The following is a 22720-nucleotide window of genomic DNA, read 5'->3' as shown; positions in this document are numbered from 1 at the left end:
GCTTTTACAGGGTTGGCTGCTTCGGTCAACTGGCTGCACTCACATACACACGTATTTACATGCATGTAACAGTTTTAGTACCGTGTAAATAGTCTGTAGGGTTTGCAAACAATGTGGTTACTTCGGAAATCTACGCAGATATACTTGCTACTCAACGGAAAACACTTTGAATTAATATTTGAAAAGTTTCGAAAACTTTTTCCATAGGCACTAAGCAAAAAGAAATTATAGTATATTGCTTGAGTAGGACACTACATTTTCATGAGTTTTTTTCAGGTTGATGCAACGAGGAAACCATGGTTACCGTTGATGTGCGTGGTTTGATTGCCCTCTTGTGGCACGTGGCCGAGTTGCATCACTTAATACAGATAAAAACAAGTACACGCAGAATTAGCTGCACACATATAGAACATTGTGCAGGGAATAAATAAATGTCACCTCCTGAGAGCAGCATGCAGGCGATGCTCTGTGCGCTGCGATGTCATGTGACTCTCTAGTCAATCCTGCATTGAGCAGTTGCCAGGATGTTATGCTGCTTGTGAGGATGGACTCCACACACCGGTTTGAGAGGACTGTAGGTAACATGCAGGCCTTCCTCAGACAGCTACGGGAGTAAAGGTGCTGATGGGCCTCCTCCATAGCGGCTGCAGCGTGATCTGCCCACTTAAGGCCAGCGGTGAGGATGACTGAGCAGTTTAATGCTGCTGACCCTTATACAGCTTCTGCAGCTATGTAGATGGGACAGTGAGTCACTTCCTGCTCCCTGAATTTGACCTAAAACAGCTTCTAAATGTTTTTACTCACCTTATTTCACTCCACAAAAAAATAAGCAGCCAGACAGAGTGGTGGAAATGAAAAGAATCTGCATGTGGTGAAAGGTCATGTGACTGTATCGCAACAATTATAATATCAGATCAAACGGACGACAGAGTTGGCAGTATGGACACACTGCTGGTCCCGTGTCAGTAGGGTGTGGCACCCCCCCAGGCCTGGATACATGTGGCGATACCCAGTGGGTCCCACACTGGGCGACTGTGACATCTGTATGCCCCACATGCTGGGCAATTGCACAATACAACCACCAAGCCTCATACAAACCCACAATGTGGCCCCTATAAAACTCCGTCAAGTGCAGGTAACACCCCCTGACGCAGCCCCCCTGGATCCCAACCCCCAGTTCATGGTCCCACCCCCCCAGTCAATAATCATTCCATGCCTCATTTTACCCCCTATGAAGACCCTCAAGCAAAACAATCAACAAGTGCTGCTTACACAGAACTGAGGCTCTGTCCCGGGACCCGGACACTACAGCATGCTAATGTAAGATTATCTGCTTTATTTTGAACAATAACATGATTTTATTTCAATATACTACACTGGAATAATAAAAGGAACATTATGACACATACATATATGTTAAGTCATCAGAAGCAACAATTTGAACTTCTTGTCTCAGCAAAAATATATAAATTTCTATCTATTAAGCAGTAGTTTATTCTTTGGGCCATTTCTAGGTAGTTCTAGGATATAAGCTGTCACTTAGGACCTCCATGCCAGTAGGGGGCCCCGCAACCAATTCTGTGAAAGACTATTTATATATAGTACTGTGCAAAAGTCTTTGGCAGTCAAAGAAAATGTTTAAAGCTATGGATCTGGGTAATAAATGTGCATTTGTGCAAAACAAAACAATTTAACATTAAAAATATCCAAAATAGCAGTAACAGTAAAAACAAATAAGAATTTCTTCTGTTCTCCAAAAATTCACTGGTATCTTGTTGGATGGCCAGATCACTTCAGTTCCCACACCTCTCCTCAGGGGCGCCCCAGCCGTTCCATTAATTTGTTAATTTTCAACATGAAGATAATTTAAACATCATTTTCTTGGACTGCCTAAGACTTTTGCACTGTACTGTATGTACACTGATGAGCCAAAACATTATGACCACCCCCATATACAGTAAAATATGTGATGGCGCATGTCAAGGTCTGGGATATATTAGACAGTAAGCTAACAGACCGCCGACGGGGCGTCGGGAGTGAGGAGGCGACCAGATTCTTCGTTTCTGCTTAAAGCTTCGACGCTTCAGGGTGGCTCTTTAGATCTCAGGGGATGGTGACGCTGGCTTGGCTGTAACTGTTGTAGCAAAATGAGCCAATGAATGCATTCAGAGACCGGAGTGACAATTCAGCCTAACACAGGGGTCTCTAACTCCGGTCCTGGGGAGCTACTGTCCAGTAGGTTTTCCATCCTACCTGGCTTCTGATGAGCCACACCTGTTCCTGGTATTTACCAGAAACCAGGTAGGATAGAAAACCTACTGGACAGTAGCTCCCCAGGACTGGAGTTGGAGACCCCAGGACTAACAATATCTGCACATAAGTTACCTTTAAATGATGACAGTTTCTTTGGAGATGCAAATAACGCCTGGCCTTCCTCCGGATGACTGCCTGTTCATATAAAATAATGAACATAAGGAGAGAGAAGAGACACCTTAAATTTGAAGACACTAAGCATATATGGCTGCATAAAAAAGCTGCACACGCACATGTGTGCTCACGTAGAATCGTATGAATTACGTACAGAGTTTACTTTCTTCAATACCGCTACTTTCAGGTAGAAAATACATAGCAGAGTCTGCTTTTCCATCCAAGCTGTCATCGTCTAATGGGAAATAAAAGCATGAAGCTGTTAGAATATTTACCATTTGCTCATTTTGCAGTTGCTGTGTATTGCTGTAAGTTGCATTCACATTTTCTAGTGTATAGATGAACTGTTGTTTCCAGCATTACAATTATTTGGTGATATGAAAACCCATAATAATGGTAGAATATATCATTGATGATTCTTGTTTGGTCGTATCCTTTTTATCACAGGATGCATAGCATGTTGATGATTTTTAAAACACAAAGCATGAAGAAATTGTGTGATATTGTGAGTAAATTTCGAAGATTCCAAAGCAGGGTAGGACAAACTACAGCCACACACACACACGCACGCACATGTAGTGTGTGTGTGTGTGTGTGTGTGTACATAGTTGATGTTGCCAAGTTTGGACCCTCTTTGGTCTATGTTTGTAACTGTTCACACTAAGTGAAGTTTACCTGTCCTGCTGAAGGGATTTCTTCATCAAAATGTTATTTTTGAGAAAGTATTAGTTTTACAATCTAAATTGGAAAAGTGCTTCATTTCTTACAAAAATTGAATTGCTTCAAAGACATTTGCAAGAGCAAGTTCTTTGAAAATGTGTATAAGCCTAAGAAGCTATGAGACATGATTCCTGTTTAACCACATCAGTTACTAATAGAAAGAAACATATAAGCCGTTACATTTTTGATAAATAATAACATCAAATTGGAACCACAATGGAGACTTGAGACTTGACTTGAATTATAATTTTGTGACTTATGAACTTTATGGCAAACATTCATGTGATGGACATCGAAAAGTCATGTCATAGGTCTTTGATGAGCGACCATCACTTGGGCTGTGCCTTATACATCCCCACAGCTAAGCTGTCAACAGATTTTGATCCTCTTGCAAAAAGAGATGATCAGCTGCTCCCATTGAGTCTTACTGTAAGTGAGCTTTTCCATAAAATGTTAATTACATTAAAACTATGTTGGAGGATAAAGTTATTTTAGGCTGCCTTTAATGGAAGTGGGCTGGCTTACAATTAAGAAATGTAATGTTGCCCTTGAGCCAAAATGTCTGCCCACTCTAGCTGTAGTGTATCAGTGACGATTCTTACCTCCATTTATTGTTTTGGCTAAGAAAAGCTCTTCTTTTGGTAGAGGAAACTCTTTACCTGTTGACATAAAGCCGTGTGTGAAAGTGCAGACACTTTCTGGACTTTGGATTTCATACCTTCATCTCCGCATTATGTTTTAAATAAGGTATTATACTTGATTTAGAATACTGAATGGTAATACTCAATATGACTAAAACTGCATCGTAAAAGAAGGAGAGAATCATAAATAAAGACAAATGACTTACGGTTCCTCTTCAAGCAAAAACACCCAAGAATAATGACCAGGGGACTGAATAGGAGGAGCCCGGAGACGGACAGAAGCATCTTCCTCTTTAGCACTAACGAGGAGACAGATTTATAAACATGTGAGTGTAGGCCGTCCTGCAGGCACGGCGGCAAACGGCGTGACGGGCAAACGAAACGGGACGGGCAAACGAAACGGGAGTGGAGCTGTGGAAAGAGCTTCGAGGGCCTACAAGCATTTTCTCTGCGAGGGAAAACGTGAAAATCATTCAGTACAGGTGAGGCAAACGACTTTGCTCTTTTCACTTTGTAAAATTCAGAGTAGTTCACTATATAGGGGATTAAGCTGAGAAACAACATTCTGACCCCACATTCCAAGATCCTCTCTGTTGGTATCCTGACGACTTAACATTTTTGCAAACAGCAAAACATAAATGGACTCAAGTCACGTGAATATGGATGTGTAAACTTGTACTTAATTTAATAATTTTATTGTTCAGTTATTTAAAATTGAAATAACTTCACTCTTTGAAAAGCTCTTCATTATCAGTATAAAAAAGTTACTTTTTAAAACTGCACATATTGACATGCAAAGTTGCCCTTATGCTTACATTTTTATTGTGGACAGTTGTCTCCTTTTATTGCATCATGGTATACAGGAGCATGCTAGTGCACATCATTGACACTGCAATTTGTAGTGCATTCTCGATATTTTATGATGCACGTTATAGTGAGTGTGGTTTCTCCTTAAGAATGGAAACAGCACTATATCGTGAGTGTAAACCTCACTTGACTATGCTCCACGCAGGAATACTCACAACACTCTCTCCATATCAAAATCAATAACTACTCCAACTGTAGCCTGTCTATACACTGAAACCAAGGATACTAGCTAGCATTAATTTGCAGTATTGTTTTAGATGCTGTTGCAGTGTTTGCTGTGGATCAAGAGGTTTGACATGGGCAATGTGACAGAGTAACTTTGCAGTTGCTAAATAATGTTCTCAATAGTTTTCCTGTGTCCAGAGCTTCACTGAACAACGTAACAGGGCCACCAGCACTGCACACAGCCTGTGTATGCGACTCGGTCAAACTTAGCGGGTTTGCTGTGGGATGTGAGTCTCTCCTGGTGTTTAACCCCCCTTTCACATACGAATCCTGTTAATGTATCAGGTGAAAACAACACGAGATACGTTTTCCATTCCCACGTTTTTCATAACTGAAATAACGGGGGTCATGTACTCCCCACTGATATCAATTGAGTGAATACGGTCATTTTCTATTCACACTGGAGCCGTGTCAGAAAGTTACCTACGACGTTACTAGATTGCCAGGGGATTGATTGATGTTGACTGTTTTGCTCCCGTTCAGACATGACACCGTAACGCTAAAATAGGATGGAGGTGCGGGCGGGAATCGGGCTTCTCGAGACAGTCGCCAAGACATTTGATTAGACGATTGTTTGGTTGGATTCATGTTTTTTTTTTCCAGTGGTGGCAAACATTTAGGCGTGGTGAGTCATCACAGAGAAACTTTACCAGCAGAAGCACTGCTCTTGTAAAAGTATTCGATTTACATAAAGAATCACAGAACACTAATTTTTGTTTTACAGTTTTCATTTGCTTCTTTGGTAAATGTAGAAAAAAACTGCGAAACTTACAGATTTTCCCAAGTGAAAGACCCTCACTCATCACGGTGTAAAACGGCCCATCGGTTGTATTCCCTCTGCAGGTGTACAGACCGGTCCCGTCAGTCACTATGTATCTCTCTCCTGTGTGTTCTTCCGGGACCTGCTGTCCATCTCTGTACCAAGTGTAGTTCCACTCAGCAGAGCTTTCAGGAACCTCACACCTCAGTATCAAGTGGGTCGTGCTGAACATCTCTGTCCAGCCAGTCTCCAAAGTCAGCAAGGCGTTGGGACGGACTAAAAATAGGAAATAAAACATAATGCTATATGAAATTATTAGGAGTGACAAATATGTTAGGATGCCACTCATTATGCTCCTGTCTATAATTTTAGTAAAGCCAGATTACCTGACATATTGAGCATCAGGGAATCACTGAAGTTGGTGTAGAACGGATGGCTCCCTCTTCTGGCTCGACACCAGTACTCTCCACTGTGGGACAAGGCAGCAGAGCTGATGGTGTAATTAGACCCGTCGTTGGTGCTGCTGTCAGTGTTGGCCAGTGCTGCTCTCTGTGTGCCTTTGTACCACAGATACTCCCAGCCTGCAGAATCCACCCCAACCTTACAGCTGAGGGTGATGTGATCTTCCGTGTAGATTTCTTCAGTGGAGGGATACTGATTCAATTTGGAAGTTGGGACAGTCCCTAAAGCATGTAAATGAAGAGTAAAGATTGATTTACGTTTTGTGCCATGTAAAGTGTTTGCTGGCAGCTGTTGAAAGTCGTAAAAATAACCCATGTGATGCATGTATGTTATGCTAATTCCTTACCTGAAACTTGAATTGAGAGCTCATTGCTCATTTTGGTCAATACTGTTGGCCTTCGATACTGCCCTCCGCAGGAGTATCTTCCAGCATCTAACGGACCAGCAGAGAGGATTGTGTATTTATCTCCAGCCGCATATATGGGGATTTCCTGTCCATCTCTGTACCATTTATACTCCCACTCCGTGGAGCCATTCTCAATTTCACACCTCACAGTCAGTCTTTCAGTAGTGAAAATCTCTGCCCATGCAGTCTGCAGGGTAAGTACTGGTTCAGGGACATCTGTAATTATTAGGGCAAAAAGCAGAAGGTTTGGCACAATTAGAAATGACAGTTACATGGGAATTTTGGCAACTGGAAAATTAGAGCAATTTTGAAAATGAATGCAATACTTTACCAAATATGGTTAGCTTTACTGGTTTACTGTACTCGGTATAGTACTGGTCTCTTCCTCTTCGGGCTCGACACCAGTACTCTCCACTGTGGGACGAAGCAGCGGCGCTGATGGTGTAATTAGACCCGTCGTTGGGGCTGCTGTCATTGTTGGCCAGTGCTGCTCTCTGTGGGCCTTTATACCATAAATACTCCCAGCCTGCAGAAACTCTCTGAACACTACAGGTCAGGCTAAGATGTTCTCCTCTGTAGATGTGTCCAGGAGGATCCTGTTCCAGTGAAATGCCTGGGGTGTCTTGTAAACAAGGAGATAAGGAAGTTAAATCTGATGCCCTGAAGCCCAGTTTTGGTTGAGTGAGACACGCATTATTTTTATATTTATGTAGAGTCCTAGCATTGCAGCTCAAAGAGAAGCCATTCATGTCTCACAGAAGAACATTAAAATGTTATATATTTAAATGTTAATTAAAGTTTCCTACCAAACACTCTAAGTGTCAGCACCTTGCTGTATGCAGACAGCACTTTACTTCTCTCTCGATACTGCCCCCTACAGGTGTAGCCTCCATTGTTTGACAGAGTAGCTTTGGTGATTGTGTATTTGTCTCCAGGTCCATATGGAGGAATCTCCTGTCCATCTTTGTACCATTTATACTCCCACTTTGTAGGGCCTCCCTGAAGGTCACATCTCAGAGTCACATTTTCAGTGGTGAAGATCTCTGTCCACCCAGATTCCAGGGTCAGTATTGCCGTCGGGATGGCTGGAGACATCAGAGGACAGATTAAAAGGCTAAGGATAAAATGATAAAACCTCCCTGTATCTTCCATAACAATTATCCAGTACAGGATCCCAGGAGCCCAATATCATGGGGAGTAAGAGGCACTAGGCAGAGGACACTGTGGATCGGAGGACAGTCAAATAAGGGGCACTAATAGAAAATAACTACATGTAATACACCTGTAACAATTCATAAAAGATCCTACCTGATACTGTAATTGAAATATCATTGCTCATTTCAGACAACACTGTTCTCCTTCTATACTGCCCTCTGCAGGTGTACTGTCCAGTGTCTGACCGAGTAACAGAGAGGATTCTGTATTTGTCTCCAGCTTCATATTTGGGAATTTCCTGCTGATCTCTGTACCATTTATACTCCCACTCAGCAGAGCCACCCTGAAGGTCACAGCTCAGAGTCACACTCTCAGCGGTGAAGATCTCAGTCCAATTGTACTGCAGGGTCAGTACTGCTTTCGGAAGGGCTGCAGATATCAGAAGGTGGAACAGAAGATTGACCACATGAAGATAAAGGGGATGTAATCTGACAGTTAACAGTGTGTGATATTAAAGCAAAAATATTTTGCTACCTACGGCATGAAAATGCAAACTAATGCTGTACTGAGTAATACAAAAGGGTTGAATGTGATAGGCCTGTAAAGAGTTGTGAAAAAACCTACCTGCAATGTTAATTTGGAGTGTAGAACTCATTTCAGACGACACGTGAGTTCTCCTTCGATACTGCCCCCTACAGGCGTACCCCCCAGTGTCTGACGGATTAGCGGAGAGTATGGTGTGTTGGTGTCCGGCCCCAGATTTTAAAATTTCCTGATTATTTTTGTACCATTTATACTCCCATTCAGCAGAGCCAACCTGAAGGTCACACCTCAGAGTCACATTCTCAGTGATGAAGATCTCTGTCCATCCAGATTCCAAGGTCAGTACTGCTTTTGGAAGGGCTGGAGATGATACAAGACAGAATAAAAGGCTAAATATCTATGGATAAAAGGAGAAAACATCCATCCATCCATCCATCCATCCATCAATAGCAGTTATCCAGTACAAGATCACAGTGACCTTACAATTTCCATAAAGCATTTGACTCAATTGATTGAGTTGCTCTGTGGGACATCCTGAGACTTTGCGGGATCTTCCCGAAGATGCTGGACGTCATGGCCGGCCTGTACACTGGCACTGTGAGTGCTGTGCAGAGTGGAGGGGGAACCTCTGCGTTCTTCCCAGTTGATTCTGGGGTTCACCAGGGATGTGTTCTTGCTCCTACTCTATTCAATGCTTGTATGGACTGGGTGTTGGTCTGGGTCGTGGGGTCCAGCAGCTGCGGGGTGTTCATGGTGAAGAAAGATTTACTGATCTTGACTTTGCCAATGATGCTGTGATCTTAGCGGAGTCAATGGAGGTTCTGATCATGGCTCTCGAGAGACCGAGCGAGCAGTCTGAGTATCTGGGATTGCAGGTGTCCTGGATAAAAATATTCTTAGGCACAGCCATTGTTGTGCGTCTGTCTACTGGGAGAATGTCAACCTTGTCAAGAGATTTGCCTACCTTGGTAGTGACATTCATGTCTCTGGTGACTCTGCCTATGAAGTCAGCAGAGAGATTGGAAGAGCATGGGGGGTCATGAGGTCACTGGAAAGGGGTGTGTGGCACTCCCGATATCTTTGCAAGAGGACAAAGGTCCAAGTCTTTAGAGTCCTGGCGCTTCCTGTCTTGCTGTATGGCTGTGAGACATGGGCACTCTCCTGTGAGCTGAGACAAAGACTGGACTCCTTTGGTACTGTGTCTCTTTGGAGAATCCTTGGGTACCGCTGGTTTGACTTTGTGTCAAATTAGCGGTTGCTAGAGGAGTCCCGAATGAGGCACATTATCTGCATTGTGAGGGAGTGTCATTGTGAGGACCCGAGCGGCTGGACCAGGCCGAGGGGACGCCCACGTAACACCTGGCTGCGGCAGATAGATGGGTATTTCCGGAGGGTGGGGCTGGACCGTGTGTCTGCCTGGGGGGCCGCTGGCTGGGATCCCGAGGAGTTTCGCCATGTGGTGGGTGTGGCAACGCGCTGGATCAGTACATGCTACCCAACCTAACCTGACCTGACCTATTACTGTAAAAACTTTGTAATTTGTAATATCTGAAGTCTAATACCTTAAAATGAAGGTTTTTTTCAGTTACTAAGTGCCCATTTAATAGTTGCCAGATTTTCAATTTTAGAGCCATTTGCGAGATTTACTTTTGATGTTCATAAACATTCATCTTCTGCTTTAAGAGCAATGTCATTATCTGAGGAAAACAAAGTGTTGGTGGACATAGCGGAGGGAAACCTTGTTTGAGTCGTGTTCTGCGCGTAACCGAATTACATTATTATTTATATTATTAAACATTGGCAATTCTTGTCATTATTGCAAACACATATAAGAGAAACAACATCATAACCTGTGCAGGTGGCAAACATGCTTTCCCGGACAAAGGATAAAAAAAGGCTGAGGTACTAATACACAATAACATTAACATGTCACAATAACATGTAATACACCTGTAATGATTCATAAAACATCCTACCTGATACTGTAATTGAAATGTCATCACTCATTTCTGAAAACACTGTTCTGTTTCGATGCTGCCCTCTGCAGGTGTACTGTCCAGTGTCTGACCGAGTAACAGAGAGGATTCTGTATTTGTCTCCAGCCTCATATTTGGGAATTTCCTGCTGATCTCTGTACCATTTATACTCCCACTCAGCAGAGCCGCCCTGAGCGTCACATCTCAGAGTCACATTCTCAGTGGTGAAGATCTCTGTCAAATTGGACTCCAGGGTCAGTACTGCTTTTGGAAGGGCTGCAGATGTCAGAAGATGGAGTAGAACATTGAGCGCATGAAGATAAAAGGGGATAATAAGAGAATTTTATAATGTGTGATATTAACAAACAATAACTGTTGGCAGTCAAACAAATACTAATTTAAGATTACACTGAGACATATATAAGAGTTTCATAGATTTAGAAATATTCCTACCTGAAACGTTTATAAAGAGATCATTGCTCATGTCAGAAAAAATGTTCTGGTTTCGGTTCCGTCCTTTACAAGAGTACCTTCCTATGTCCAACGGAGTAGCAGAAGAAAGTTTGTATATCTCTCCAGTCCTGTACTTGGTAAAGTTCTGACCATCTCTGTGCCATTTATATCTCCAATCTTTAGTGCCATCCCGAACTTCACACTTCAGAATCACGCTTTCACCGATGAAGATGTTTGTCCCTCCAGACTCTAACATCAGCTCTGCCTTTGGGGGGGCTGGATATACATGACAGTAATGAATATTTTCAATGTAACATTTAAGGTAATTGGAAGGAGTTTCTGGTAAGACAAAAAAAAACGTGTATCAAGCAGCATTTGCTGCTGATTACTGAAGCTTCTATTTACTTTAATAATGTTTTTTTTTTTTTAACCCAGAATCATTTATCATACATAAACAACAGGAAGTGTGACAGGCAGACAGAAGATGATGTAAGATGTGAGCCAACAAACATTCAGCTATAACTGCCTATTTATTCAGTGAAATGAGGTGGTCAAATACTTGTGTCCCCATTGGCTGTAGGTCACATGACACTGAAACACAATCATTCGTGTGTATCATTTCACTAGAAGGTGAGCAACTGAGACTGACAGGGTGACACCCTGACCTGCGCAGAAGCAGCACAGTTACAGTCATTGCTCAGCAAATCGGAGTGACCTCAGAGATACTCAGACCTGAAGAATGAGACATGGTGCCACGTCTCTGAACCCCTCAGTGCCGCTGTACCACCCCACCAGTGGCACGACCGGCGGCACGACCAGTGGCTCCCAGCATCCCACTCTGTATGTATAGATTTTCTTAGCTTTTAGCTTCTTGCAAGTACATTTCATGCTACAAAAATGGAAAAGTCAGTGGTGCTCTTTGGGCTTATGGTCCCGGGCCTTGGCTTGCTGGCTCTGCGTAGCCGGAGCAGCCAGAGCTGTCCGAGAGCTTCCGGGGCTGAGCATTCAGGCAGCGGCAGGGGTCCACAAGGCCGCCCACCAAGACCTGCCCATCGTCATTCACACGTTCCAAACACCGCCAGCCCCTCACAGACCTTTACCGCAAGGGTGTTAGCAAAGGGGTCCGACCAAAGTCATCACGTTTTCATGCCAATTATTATGGCTTATTGATCGGAAGATGTAATATTTTGTACATCCCTGCATATCATTTTCTTAACTAATGTGTGACACGGTGTATTGTATTATTTATAAACAAGGCAATCATTTCTTTTATATGTAATTTGAATTTCACTGTGCTGCTCATCTTTTCTAATCCATCCGCTAAAAATCTCAGCAGTCGGGTGTGTCCTGTGTGAGAGTCTCCGCCTGGGTCACGTGTGTGTGCAGTTTGCATGTTCTCCCCGTGTCGACGTGGGGTTGCCCATAGGTGTGCATGTGTGAGTGAATGGTGTGTGTGAGTGTGCCCTGCGATGGGCTGGCCCCCCATCCCGGGATAGGCTCCGGACCCCCCGCGACCCAGAAGGATAAGCAGGTTGGAAAATGAATGGATAGATACATAATATAATGTAAAGTCGATAGACTCTTACCCATCTCTTGTGCAGAGGTAACCAATGCAAAGAAAACTGTAGGACAAGAATATGTGTTCAGAAAATAGCACATAGAGGAAATCATTCAACAGAACACAGTTAATTATGCTTAAATATTTAACATGAAATGTTATTTTTTTAGTCTTTTTTTTTCCAATTGCTTCGAAAACAGTTTTAAAAAATCTCCACACCTTTAGGGCAAACTGAACAGCAATTTCTCATTCATTCGTTAAGCACATTTATGAAATTCAAAGCACCACTGTCTACAATTAGCAAAATGAACAATTGTCTTGTTGATCAAAAATGCATCCGCATCCACAGTTGAGGCAGAACGTTGCATACTAAACTGAGAGCCTGGTTGTTAAGCCAGGAGCTAAACAAATCATTTGGGGCTCATTTGGATTCATTCAACCTTAGCCCCAAATGATTCAGGCTAATGATACGTCTAGCTTAGATGTACTGTATGTAAACTTTCAGCCTCAGCTGAATTCATTATGTAAATCATCACATGCAAAATAGTCCAACCAACAGTGGGAATTTCTCAAGCATATTTTGCATAAACCGCAGTGATATGGTATAGTTGTGATGTCTGCTTAATTTATAAGATGCCTTTCAGATGAATGTTGAAAGGGAACTTTCTCGCATCTTAGACAAACAGGAGTAACAGAATTTCCAGTGAGGAGCATTTTTCCTCTTAGGTTTAAACATTAACATAATGACACTGATATATTCATTGACAAAGTTATTTAATTTTGAAACAGTACTTGTTATGTGTTTTTGTGTTAAATGCATAAATACCAATGTTGCATTAAAAAAATCGTATCTCAAACCCTCCTCTCTATCCATTGCGGCTTTTTGTAAATCTTGTGTCAGACATTTAGGATAAAATGGCTCTTTGCTTTAAAAAGGTTGCTGATCTCTGGCCTCTTCCTTATTAACATCACTGCACCACCACTGTCTTGAAACAAAATGTCACATCATTTACCATGCCTAGTTTAGCACGGCGCTGCCAAGACAACACGCTTTTTTCACTCTGGCGTGCCCAAAACTTTAACACGCACACTCCATCATTTCCCGTGTGCCTCATCTGCATCTGAAACTTTCGTGCAACCAGTACACTTTAGCTTTATCACTTCCGTTACACAGTGGTGCATAAACCTGATATTCTTACAGTACTAATAAATGCACTGTGTCCATTCACTACCAATGACTGTAAATGAGTGGCAGCTATTTAGTTTTATAGTTATGAGTCCATAAACATTGAAATAAAAAATTAAAACATAAAGAAATGTAAAGAAATCTGGAGCACCAAGGCGTATTGCTTGATTATGCTGTAAGATATTACAGTTGGAAAACTAAATATAAAGCAAAAGTTTCGGGTGAGTGAGCACATGAAACTGATAGTGAAAATGGAATCAGGTGCACATGCAGAAGCAAGTGGAGCGCAGGAATGCATGCAGTAGTATGAGCATTTAACTTTTTTGCACAGGTCCCTTCAGGGAATCAGTAATCAGAACCAGGGCTACAGATACAACAATTTGGAGGTGACTGCATTGGACTATCAAACATTTTCCTTACTGGAGGACGAGGGATTTTGGCCGAACACATTTACAATTTGTTATTAACTATGATCCGCAGATTGATCTTTGTTTTCTACAGAATAAAAATAAATAATGATGTAATGTCATTGCGCTAATCTGCACCAGCAAACTCAGCAAGTGCCACTGCTTGGTTTCATGCAATGGATCTCCCTGCTAATGCAAACCAGACAGAATCGGTGTCATGAAAGAATGAGATTGCATAGGTGTATGAATTGAGATCATCAACCCTACATCATTCAACCCTACATCAAATATGAAATATAGCAACATATAAAAGAAAAAAATGAACACACAGTTATGTCTTGTAAGACACGATTAGAAGAAAATGATGTTACTTACATATGTTCTTTAGAAACATTTTTATTTTGTTCTGGTCCAATATCAGTTTTTCCATATGTGGTTTTTGTCTGTTTGAGGCTGCCTTGTGCTATCAGAGATTTTGTGGCTACCCACTGTTTTTGTAGCTGAGCGTTTCCTAGAGACACTTCGGAAGTAGGAAGAAGCTGCATCCTTGTTTCACGAGTCGAGAATGACGTTTTTATTAAGGCCATGCATTTTGGTGCTTCTAATACAATAGACAGATATGCATGTGAAAGTATGATGGTTTTACAGCATAGTACTCTTTCCACTAAAAGAGTGGCTTGTCCCTCTTGACTACAGTCTGCAGGGATTTGCACCAGACTGTATGGAAATATATTTATTCATTTAACAGATGCTTTTATCCAAAGCGACATGCATCAGACAGTCCCTGGAGCAATAGAGGGTGACTCACAAATGCAATGGTGAAATCACCCTGTCAGGGTCAGTGCCTGTCTGCCCCCACCCTTCACGTCTCCTCCCTGTTTGGCCAGCAGGTGGTGCTGGTCATCCTGTCCCACTGTACTGACCATATTCCCTGGCCTTCCACATGGGGACTGCATTCCCCACTCATGGGTTCAAGGCTGGCTAATGACCAGCCTTATCTCTTTGTATTTCAGTTTCTGTTCCCCAGTGTTTTATGCTTCCTTTGATTTTCCTGTTATAGATTTACCCTCCTTATCTTCTGTTCCAATTTTATATTGTACCTTGTTTTCTTGTTTATTTTCACAATGTAGTATTTCCCTGTGCTTCCTTAGTTTCAGGTCTCTAGTTCCTTAATGTTACATCACATGTGTTTTGTTGCCCTGTGCCTCAGTTGATTGGTTGTTTTGATGATTCACACCTGTTAGTCCTTTTGTTCATTCCCCAGTCAGTCATTGTGTCCTGCTACTGTGTTTTGTAGTTCTGCTTAATGTCCTAGTCCTATTCCCTGTGTTGTACAGTTTGTGATTTGTTTAATAAAACCCTTACAGCTGTAGGTGGATCGTCACCTTCTTCCTGCCTGCATCATGCCCCAAGTTCATAACACTCTGCCAATCATAGGATTGGAACCGGCAATTTTCAGATCATAACCACGATGTCTAAGTCCACTGAGCCACACAACATCCACATTCTGAATAATTACATACGTTTAGATGCATCCACAGATGTAACATTACCATTAATTCAGATCACAGGGCAGTGCTAGAAACTATAGCTGCGGTTCTTATTTTTTTGCTGAAATGGAAAGACAAAAAACTCAGATAATAATGAACAACATGAAAGCAGTTTCCACAAGTCGGTTTACCTGTGAAAGAGATTATTTGACCTGTGAAAGCCCTCGATTGAGGGTTTGCCCGTGATGGTTCATGTTGGGGCTTTTACCCACCAGCTAGCCAGCTGCCTGTTAGCATACTGACATAAACTGGGCCACAAAGCAACGTCGCGCCACAGCAGAGCTTGTCTTTCGGAGAAAAAACGACTTCGGTTACGCATGGGGATGAGGTCACATCCGTTTTCTAACCTTGTCTCATTGTCTGGGTTGCTGGGATGAGGCTTGGGGCTGATCCTGGGCAGCATAGGCTGCAAGTTTGGGATCCCTGAGCAAGCTATAGTTTCTGTTAATCATGAACTCTGCTGACACATAGGACTTGATTGATTTTTTTTTCCTTTCACGGACTACTCCCTGCCTCTTCCCACTGTGTGATTACAGAGGATTTTCACCACTGGATACTAACAAGGTGCTCCGGGAAAAAAAAAACGTTTATTGATGCTGAAGTGTTTGTCGCTCTTTACAGTTGGTTATGCGTTTTGTATCGCATAACAGGGAATTTTGACATCTTGTCTGTGTCACGCCCAGCTCCGTCCGATCCTCGTGTGTGCCACGCTCACCTCGTTACCTCGTGTTAATCCCCGATTGTCATCACCTGTTTCCTGTATCTCTTGCCTTGTCCAGAGTATATTAGTCTGCGTCTCCCACTGTCTCCCAGATCTGTCATTGTATTGTACTGTCGATGTGTTATTGCCTGCCTTTTTGTCGGATTAAATCCCATGTTCCCCGATTCACGGCTTCATTCGCCTGCTTCCGCGTTGCAATGTGACAGAATGACAGATCTCCCTAAAGACTCACTGCGGCAGGACGAGGACCTATGGCTCGTCCTGCTGCACGAGGTGAGTTACTGGCGAGAGCAGCCGGAGATCCAAGAGGATCCCGGCTTATGCGCCCTGGCAGAGCAAAGCTGGACCGTCCTGCAAGAGGTTACCCCACGCACCGAAGCGCACGCGATGGTGGAAGTGCGTGCTCTCCTGCGACAGCTCGTCCGCGACTGGAAGGAGAAGCGGCAGTCGCCGCTCTCCCTCTCACAGGCAACCCCGCCTCCACCTACCTGTCCCAGCCAGCGAAAGAAGAAGAAGCGCAGGGGAAAAGGAGGAGCAGAAGCCCCGACGATCTTCGTGGGGGCTTGCTCTCTTCGCCCCGCTTTCATCCCTGCCAGTGGGCATGGGGACTTCCCGATGATCTGGGAGGTCACTCCTGCTGCCAGCCCCACCGACGAGCAGCCACCTCCATTAGAGGCTTATAACTTTCGGGCAGAACGCCTGGGCCAAGGAGGGATACAGGCGGTAAGGGACGCTATTCCGCGGATCCCTAAAGCCCTTAAAGGGGCGGCTCCAGACCTGCCTGCTCCAGACCTGCTTGTTCCAGTCCTGCCTGCGGTCCCTGCTGCTGTCGCCACCCTGCCCGCAGCACCGCCTGCTGCTGCTGCCACCGCTCTGCCCGCGGCTGGCCACGTGTCCAGCCCGTCCGGCTACACCGCCTGCGGCCACACCGCCTGCGGCCACACCCGCGGCTCCTAGGTCTCCACCTCCTGCTCAGCTCGAGGCCCCGGACCAGCATCGGCCTGTCCCGGTCCCTGCTCTGGTCCCAGTCCCCGAGGAGGGCCCAGACAGTCCAGCCACCGCTCCTTCCTCCTTGGAGGAGGAGCTTGAGTGGGATCCCTCGGGGACCTCCCTTCAGACTCCTTCGCCCTTGCCCCAGCGAGGCCGACACCCTCCAGGACCCTGCCTTTCCGTGTCCCATAAGGGGAGGGGACACAAATGTCGGGCCCGGGTCCCGCCTGCCCTGCCCCCTGGCTCGCTCGTGCGTCCCCTGGCCGTGGCTCGGTGGCTGCTTGCGGGTCCTGCGGCGCCGGCTCGGTGGTCGCTTCTGGGTCTCCCCCCCGGTGCCTCGGTGCCGGTCCTCGGCCCCGCCTCCGGCTCCATGTTGGCCACCTCCGGGCCCCCTTGCTTCGGCTTGGCGTCGGACGGCGCCTTCCCCGGCTCCGGCTACGCCTTTGCCTGCTGCGGCTTCCCCCTCCTGCCTGCCTGCGCAGGTGTTCCCTCCAGCTTCCTCCGTGTCCCCTCCGTCACTCCCTCAGCCCGTTCCCTTGGCCCCTGTGTGGTCCCCTGCGGCTCCTGCCTCCCTCTCGCCTGCGGCCCCTCTGGCCGTCGCCCGTCTGGGCTCCCTCGGGCTCCCCTTTGTCCTCTGTCCCTTCCTGTCTGGTCTCCCTGGTCTGCTCCTAGTCCCTTTGTCCCTCCTGTTCCAGCTCCTTCTCCTCCTGGGCACAGTTCTGTGGTCTTTTCAAAACTGTCTTTCTGCCATCAGATAATCAGGAGTGAATTATGAGAGGCATCCTAGATAGAGATCAAACAGGTGAGGAGTCTCTTCCTATATTTGTGGCCCACATGCTCAGTGAATTTGATGAACTTAGAAACCCCCCCCCCCCCCAAAGTGGGACCAGATTGATATTATATGATTATATGCAAGCATACTCTGGAAAGAGCAACACTTTATGGGACACCCATTCCTTCAGAAATGGACCTTCTCCTACGTGCCCATGAATTGCACTCTGCTCTCGGCGCCACAGCTGCCATAGTTCTTTGGCCCAAAGAAAGAACAACTCCCTGCCGACACTTGATGCTTTAATTGTTTTCTACCTGGTTTCACCTCTTGCCTCAGTGGTTAGTGGGGCCCCCATCAGTCATACCTCTGACCCATCTGATTTAATGACCTCCGCCCCTATGAAAGAACCCAATCTTGGTGGAGCTGGCAGGCTTTCAGCAGAATGAGGGGAAACTTCAGGGGAGGGAGGATGTCCTACTGAGGCTTTCCTCCCTCCAAGAAACAGATAGGCCTCATCCAGATCTTGCAAGCCCCTTTGGTGAACCTTTTATTGGACATGTGGAGTGACCTAACCTTGTCCAGCAGAGTGACACAAACACTACCAAATTGCAGCCTTGGACAGCTCCGCCAATACAGTTAGGGCGTCTTGCAACCCACTAGGCATTATATGGCTAACCATAGGATTCCAGGGGGAATATTTCTACCATTTCTACCATAGGTTTAACTGTCATCAGTCAACATCTGTTCTCTCCACTGATTCTAGGGATGGACTTCATGCAACGAGCTTCAATCAATATCCATATCTCATCTAGGACTGCGATGATTAATACCCACACTCCATTATAATAACCATTATAGTGTCTCGACTGATCCGCTTATGACTATGTGATGTGTCTTCAGGTTCCAACCATGGCCCTCCATGGCAAAGTAGAAGAAGATTCTCTGAAGACAGAGCAGAAGGCACAGCTCCTGGAGCTGCTTGAGGAGTTTGGTGTTTTGTTTGATGGTCATCTGCGCTGAACATCGCTGGCAGAACATGTAATTGATACTGGCGATGCAAAGCCCATCAGTCTACCTCCCTACCACACTTCACCCACCAAATAGCAGATAATTGAAGAGCAGATAAAAAATGCTTGAGGGGGGAATCATTGAGGCTTCCTCCACACCTTGCATTGTGAAAAAGCCTTGCGGTGAACCGACTACAGGGGACTATATCAGATCACAACGGGTGACTCATACCCCCTTCCCAAGATTTATGAATTGCTGGATTTCTTGGCTAGAGGGAAGGTTATTTCCACATTGATCTTTCGCGTGGTTACTGGCAGGTGGCAGTAAAAAAAAAAATTCAAGACCTAAAACTTCCTTCATTTTCACATTGTGGCCTATTCCAGTTCCGAGTTCTTCCCTTCGGTTTGAGCAATGCACCAGCAACATTTCAGATGTTTATGAACACTGTCCTTGCAGGTCTCATCTACTAGAGTTGTGCTGTGTACCTTGATGACATTGTAATTGCTTCTCCAAAATTTGAACAGCATCTTTCTGACCTGGGGGAAGTTCTTGCTCGGCTCTGCTCAGCTGGCCTGTCCCTCAAATTTAGCAAATTTCAGTTCTGCCTTGATGAGTTGCTGTTCCTTAGCTACCGTGTCAGCCACGAGGGCATTTTTCCTGACCCATCCAAAGTCAAAGTGGTGATAGAATTTAAAATACCTTTCAACGTTAGAGAGGTTAGGCAGTTCATACTGATCCTCTGTTCAAGGAGTGATGTGCCTTTTTTCTGGGACAGTAACTGCCAAATGGCTATGGATTTAGAACTCTCTGACATTTACACCAGTGCTCAGATTCCCTGACTTCAATTCCCCATTTTCTATTCACACTGATGTTTGTGATGCTGGGCTTGGTGCTTCCCTGATGCAGAGAGATGACGAGGGCCAAGACGTTGCTGTGACGTATGCCAGCCGTGCTCTGCACAAATTGGAAAAATCATACTCATCACCTGAAAAGGAGTGTTTGGCTGTCACATGTAACCATCTTCACAGACCATGGTAGTCTGAAGTAGCTGATGTCTCGGCCAAACCCTTAGGGCCGACTTGCCAGATGGTCCCTCCATCTACAGGACTTTGACTTCAGCATTGTTCATAAGCCTGGAGTCAAAAATAAGGTCCCAGATGCACTCTCCTGTAACCCGGTACCCAGCGACGGGGCACCACTGGATATCCTTCTCAACTACGCCATCTTATCAGGCTTGGGCCTATGTGCTCTGTCCCCATTGCTGCAGTGGCATCAATCCCACTTGAGACAGCACCAGCCGGATGACCCTGAGACAGGAAAACTACTGTGTGCTCTGTGTAAGACACTGGAGGAGGGTGGAGATGAGCAGGATCCTCCTCATTACGTTGTGCAGGATGGACTTCTATACTACCTTGACCCAAAAGCTCAGTGCAGACTGCACCCGATGAAGCAGCTGAAGCTATATGCTACAACAACAATTAGGGGCCCACTGCTGAAGTATTATCATGACCACCCCACTGCAGGTCACTTGGGAGGCACTGAGACTCTGGCACAACTAAAGCTCAGATTCTTTTGGCTAAAGATGGCATATGATATAAAGAAATATGTAATATCCTGCAACCTCTGCCAGCTCACTGTACCAAGCCAAAGAAAGCCTGTGGGGCTCAGAGTTCCCATCCGACCCCAGAAACCATGGGAATACACTGGAGTGGACTTTGCTGGAGGAGGGTGGAGATGAGCAGGATTTCATATAGATTTCAAGGATGAAAGAAAAAAAAATGTGAAAAGGTGTCTTACATGATGCTTGTACAAGCCTGTTGTATTATGTCACCTGGCTCTGTGGAATGTGATGTGTACTCTATCCTGATGTACCTCCAAGTGTGCCTATATGTAATGGATTGTTATTCCTCATGCCCTGGATCCGACAGTTTTCCAACGTTTTCATGTGTGAGGGTCTGATAAGTGTGAGGCTGAGACCAGCCTTTGTCCTCCCAGGGGGGAATATGTAACAGTCAATTTGGGTACTGCCCCTTTAAGAGCAATCGAGCCCACATTTGCGCTCGAACTGTGTTGCTCAGCCTGCTGGGAGAGGGAAGAAGATGGCAGGCTGAGTTTTACATGTGAGTTAGCCTGCCCATGTATGTATTGGTAACACTTGGAGCTCTGGATTAGTGCATGCTGCTCTTTATGTGAGGCATGCTGTGCTACCTGATCTAGCTTGTACAACCAGCACAGCGTGACCATTAAACGGCATCCTGGCATGAACGCCGTCAAACTGTGTACGTCCTGCTCTGTGCCATTCAGGGGTGGCTGCGCAGATTGCATGCATGTGTCCGGCATTAAAGGGTTACATGCTGTGCAAAATAAGGCTCAGATTTGCACAAGGTGTGATGCACTTACTGTAGCACAGGGGCACTAGTGACAGGTTTTTTTCCCAAGTCGTTCATATAGCAACTGTGGCAATTTCTGTCAGCTTCGTTTCAGTTACTTGCCAAAACCACAAACCAACCTGAGAAAGCAGAAGAGAAAAGAGATATCTCTCAGTGCAGGGCTATCTGGTTTTGCATTTATGGTCTTTGAACCTGTTAGGTTTAGAGCTGACTTCAAAGTTCTCCTACTTACATATAAGGCACTTAAAGGTCGAGCTCCTGCCTACCTGACAGAATTACTTCAAGATTACAAGCTGCATCGTCCACTCAGATCAGAATGCAGGTTTCCTCCTCGTTGTTCCACATATAAATAAAGTGACAGTGGGAGGTAAAGCATTCTGCTACAGGGCCCCTGTATTGTGGAATGATTTAAAAGCCTTTGTTTGGGATGCCGATTCAGTCTCAGTTTTTAAATCTCTACTGAAGACCCATTACTTCAGTTTAGCTTACCCACAACCTAACACATAACACACCGTAACTATGGCTGCTGGTGCTGCTGTACATGCCATTTTTATGTACTATGCTTGTCCAATTATGTGTCAAAGCATGTTCTGACCATCCATGCTCTCTGCCTCCCCACATGTCCGCATGGTGCCCGGGGTGGTTCAGTCCCATGGAGGGGTGACATTGCGAATGGGACCTACCACTGCCTTCAGTGCCAGTGTGGAGAACAGACTTATTGATGGACTTTGGCCACCCTACACAGGCCAACGTGGATAACGGCCTCATTGATGCATTTTGTCTTTATCCTTAATCACAGCTTACACCTAGCTTTTAGCAAGCAAGTCCACTCTTATGTTCTCAGTAATGTTAGTCTGCCCAGGGGGGCTGGACAAGCAGTTGACCTCAATTACTCAATTACTCTCATTACCTGGGAGTTTTTGGTTCCTCTCCTCTGTTGTCATCTGGCTTTCTCTAGTTTATTTCTAGTTCTGTATTACTCTCCCTAATGATGTAATGTATCACAACACATCCATGTAAAGCACCATGGGATGACTGTATTGTGAAAGGCACTATATCAAAATAAATTGAATTGAACTCTGGAACATTAATGGGATTAAATTTGTCACCCGTCTCTGTTGGTACTCAAATCCTGCTGGTCCTGTAAGACATGTTGAGAGGTAAAATGCAAGGAATCCACAACTGATGGGAATAATTGTCAGATACAATGGTTTCCCTTTATTTGTCAGTAAAACACCTCATTTTAAGGTAAACATAAAAAGCTATAAGTGTTTTCACCAAAAATTTAAGAAACTTTATGGAACATGAATCATCCTTTTATCATCAAACAAACAATCATCAACAAACACATCATCTTGTGTCATATCTTTTGTGGTGATTTCCCCTCCTACACACACACACACACACACACACACTCACTCATAGCCTCTATGTATCTGTTGTTTGACACATGCTACAGTGCTGCTTATCTGTCTGTATAATGACGTACATATGCAGCTGTCA

At 44.8% G+C, this 22720-nt stretch overlaps 1 protein-coding gene across 2 annotated transcripts; it reads right to left on the bottom strand.

The window, feature by feature from the left end:
- Positions 1-1316: 1316 nt before the first annotated feature.
- On the bottom strand, positions 1317-14310 carry LOC140592235 (Fc receptor-like protein 5). 2 transcript variants are annotated; one of them, XM_072715041.1, is made up of 16 exons: positions 14162-14310; positions 12222-12257; positions 10636-10911; positions 10183-10458; positions 8288-8566; positions 7817-8092; positions 7315-7593; positions 6840-7130; positions 6449-6724; positions 6027-6323; positions 5653-5916; positions 3995-4087; positions 3750-3806; positions 2582-2662; positions 2386-2448; positions 1317-2134 (listed from the first exon to the last, which is right to left on the bottom strand). In XM_072715041.1, exons 1-16 carry the CDS (start codon positions 14214-14216, stop codon positions 2097-2099), a joined length of 2937 nt encoding a protein of 978 aa, XP_072571142.1. In that variant the 5' UTR covers positions 14217-14310; the 3' UTR covers positions 1317-2096. The 2 variants fall into 2 exon arrangements, with proteins under 2 accessions (XP_072571142.1, XP_072571143.1); XM_072715042.1 differs by lacking the exons at positions 1317-2134; positions 2386-2448; positions 2582-2662; positions 3750-3806; positions 3995-4087 and having other exon boundaries at positions 5867-5942.
- Between the last annotated feature and the right edge of the window lie 8410 nt (positions 14311-22720).

This window comes from Paramormyrops kingsleyae, chromosome 8, assembly GCF_048594095.1.
Source record: "Paramormyrops kingsleyae isolate MSU_618 chromosome 8, PKINGS_0.4, whole genome shotgun sequence".
NCBI lineage: Eukaryota > Metazoa > Chordata > Actinopteri > Osteoglossiformes > Mormyridae > Paramormyrops > Paramormyrops kingsleyae.
The sequence above is the reverse complement of the archived record's forward strand: the minus strand, read 5'-3'. Positions and strand labels throughout refer to the sequence as shown.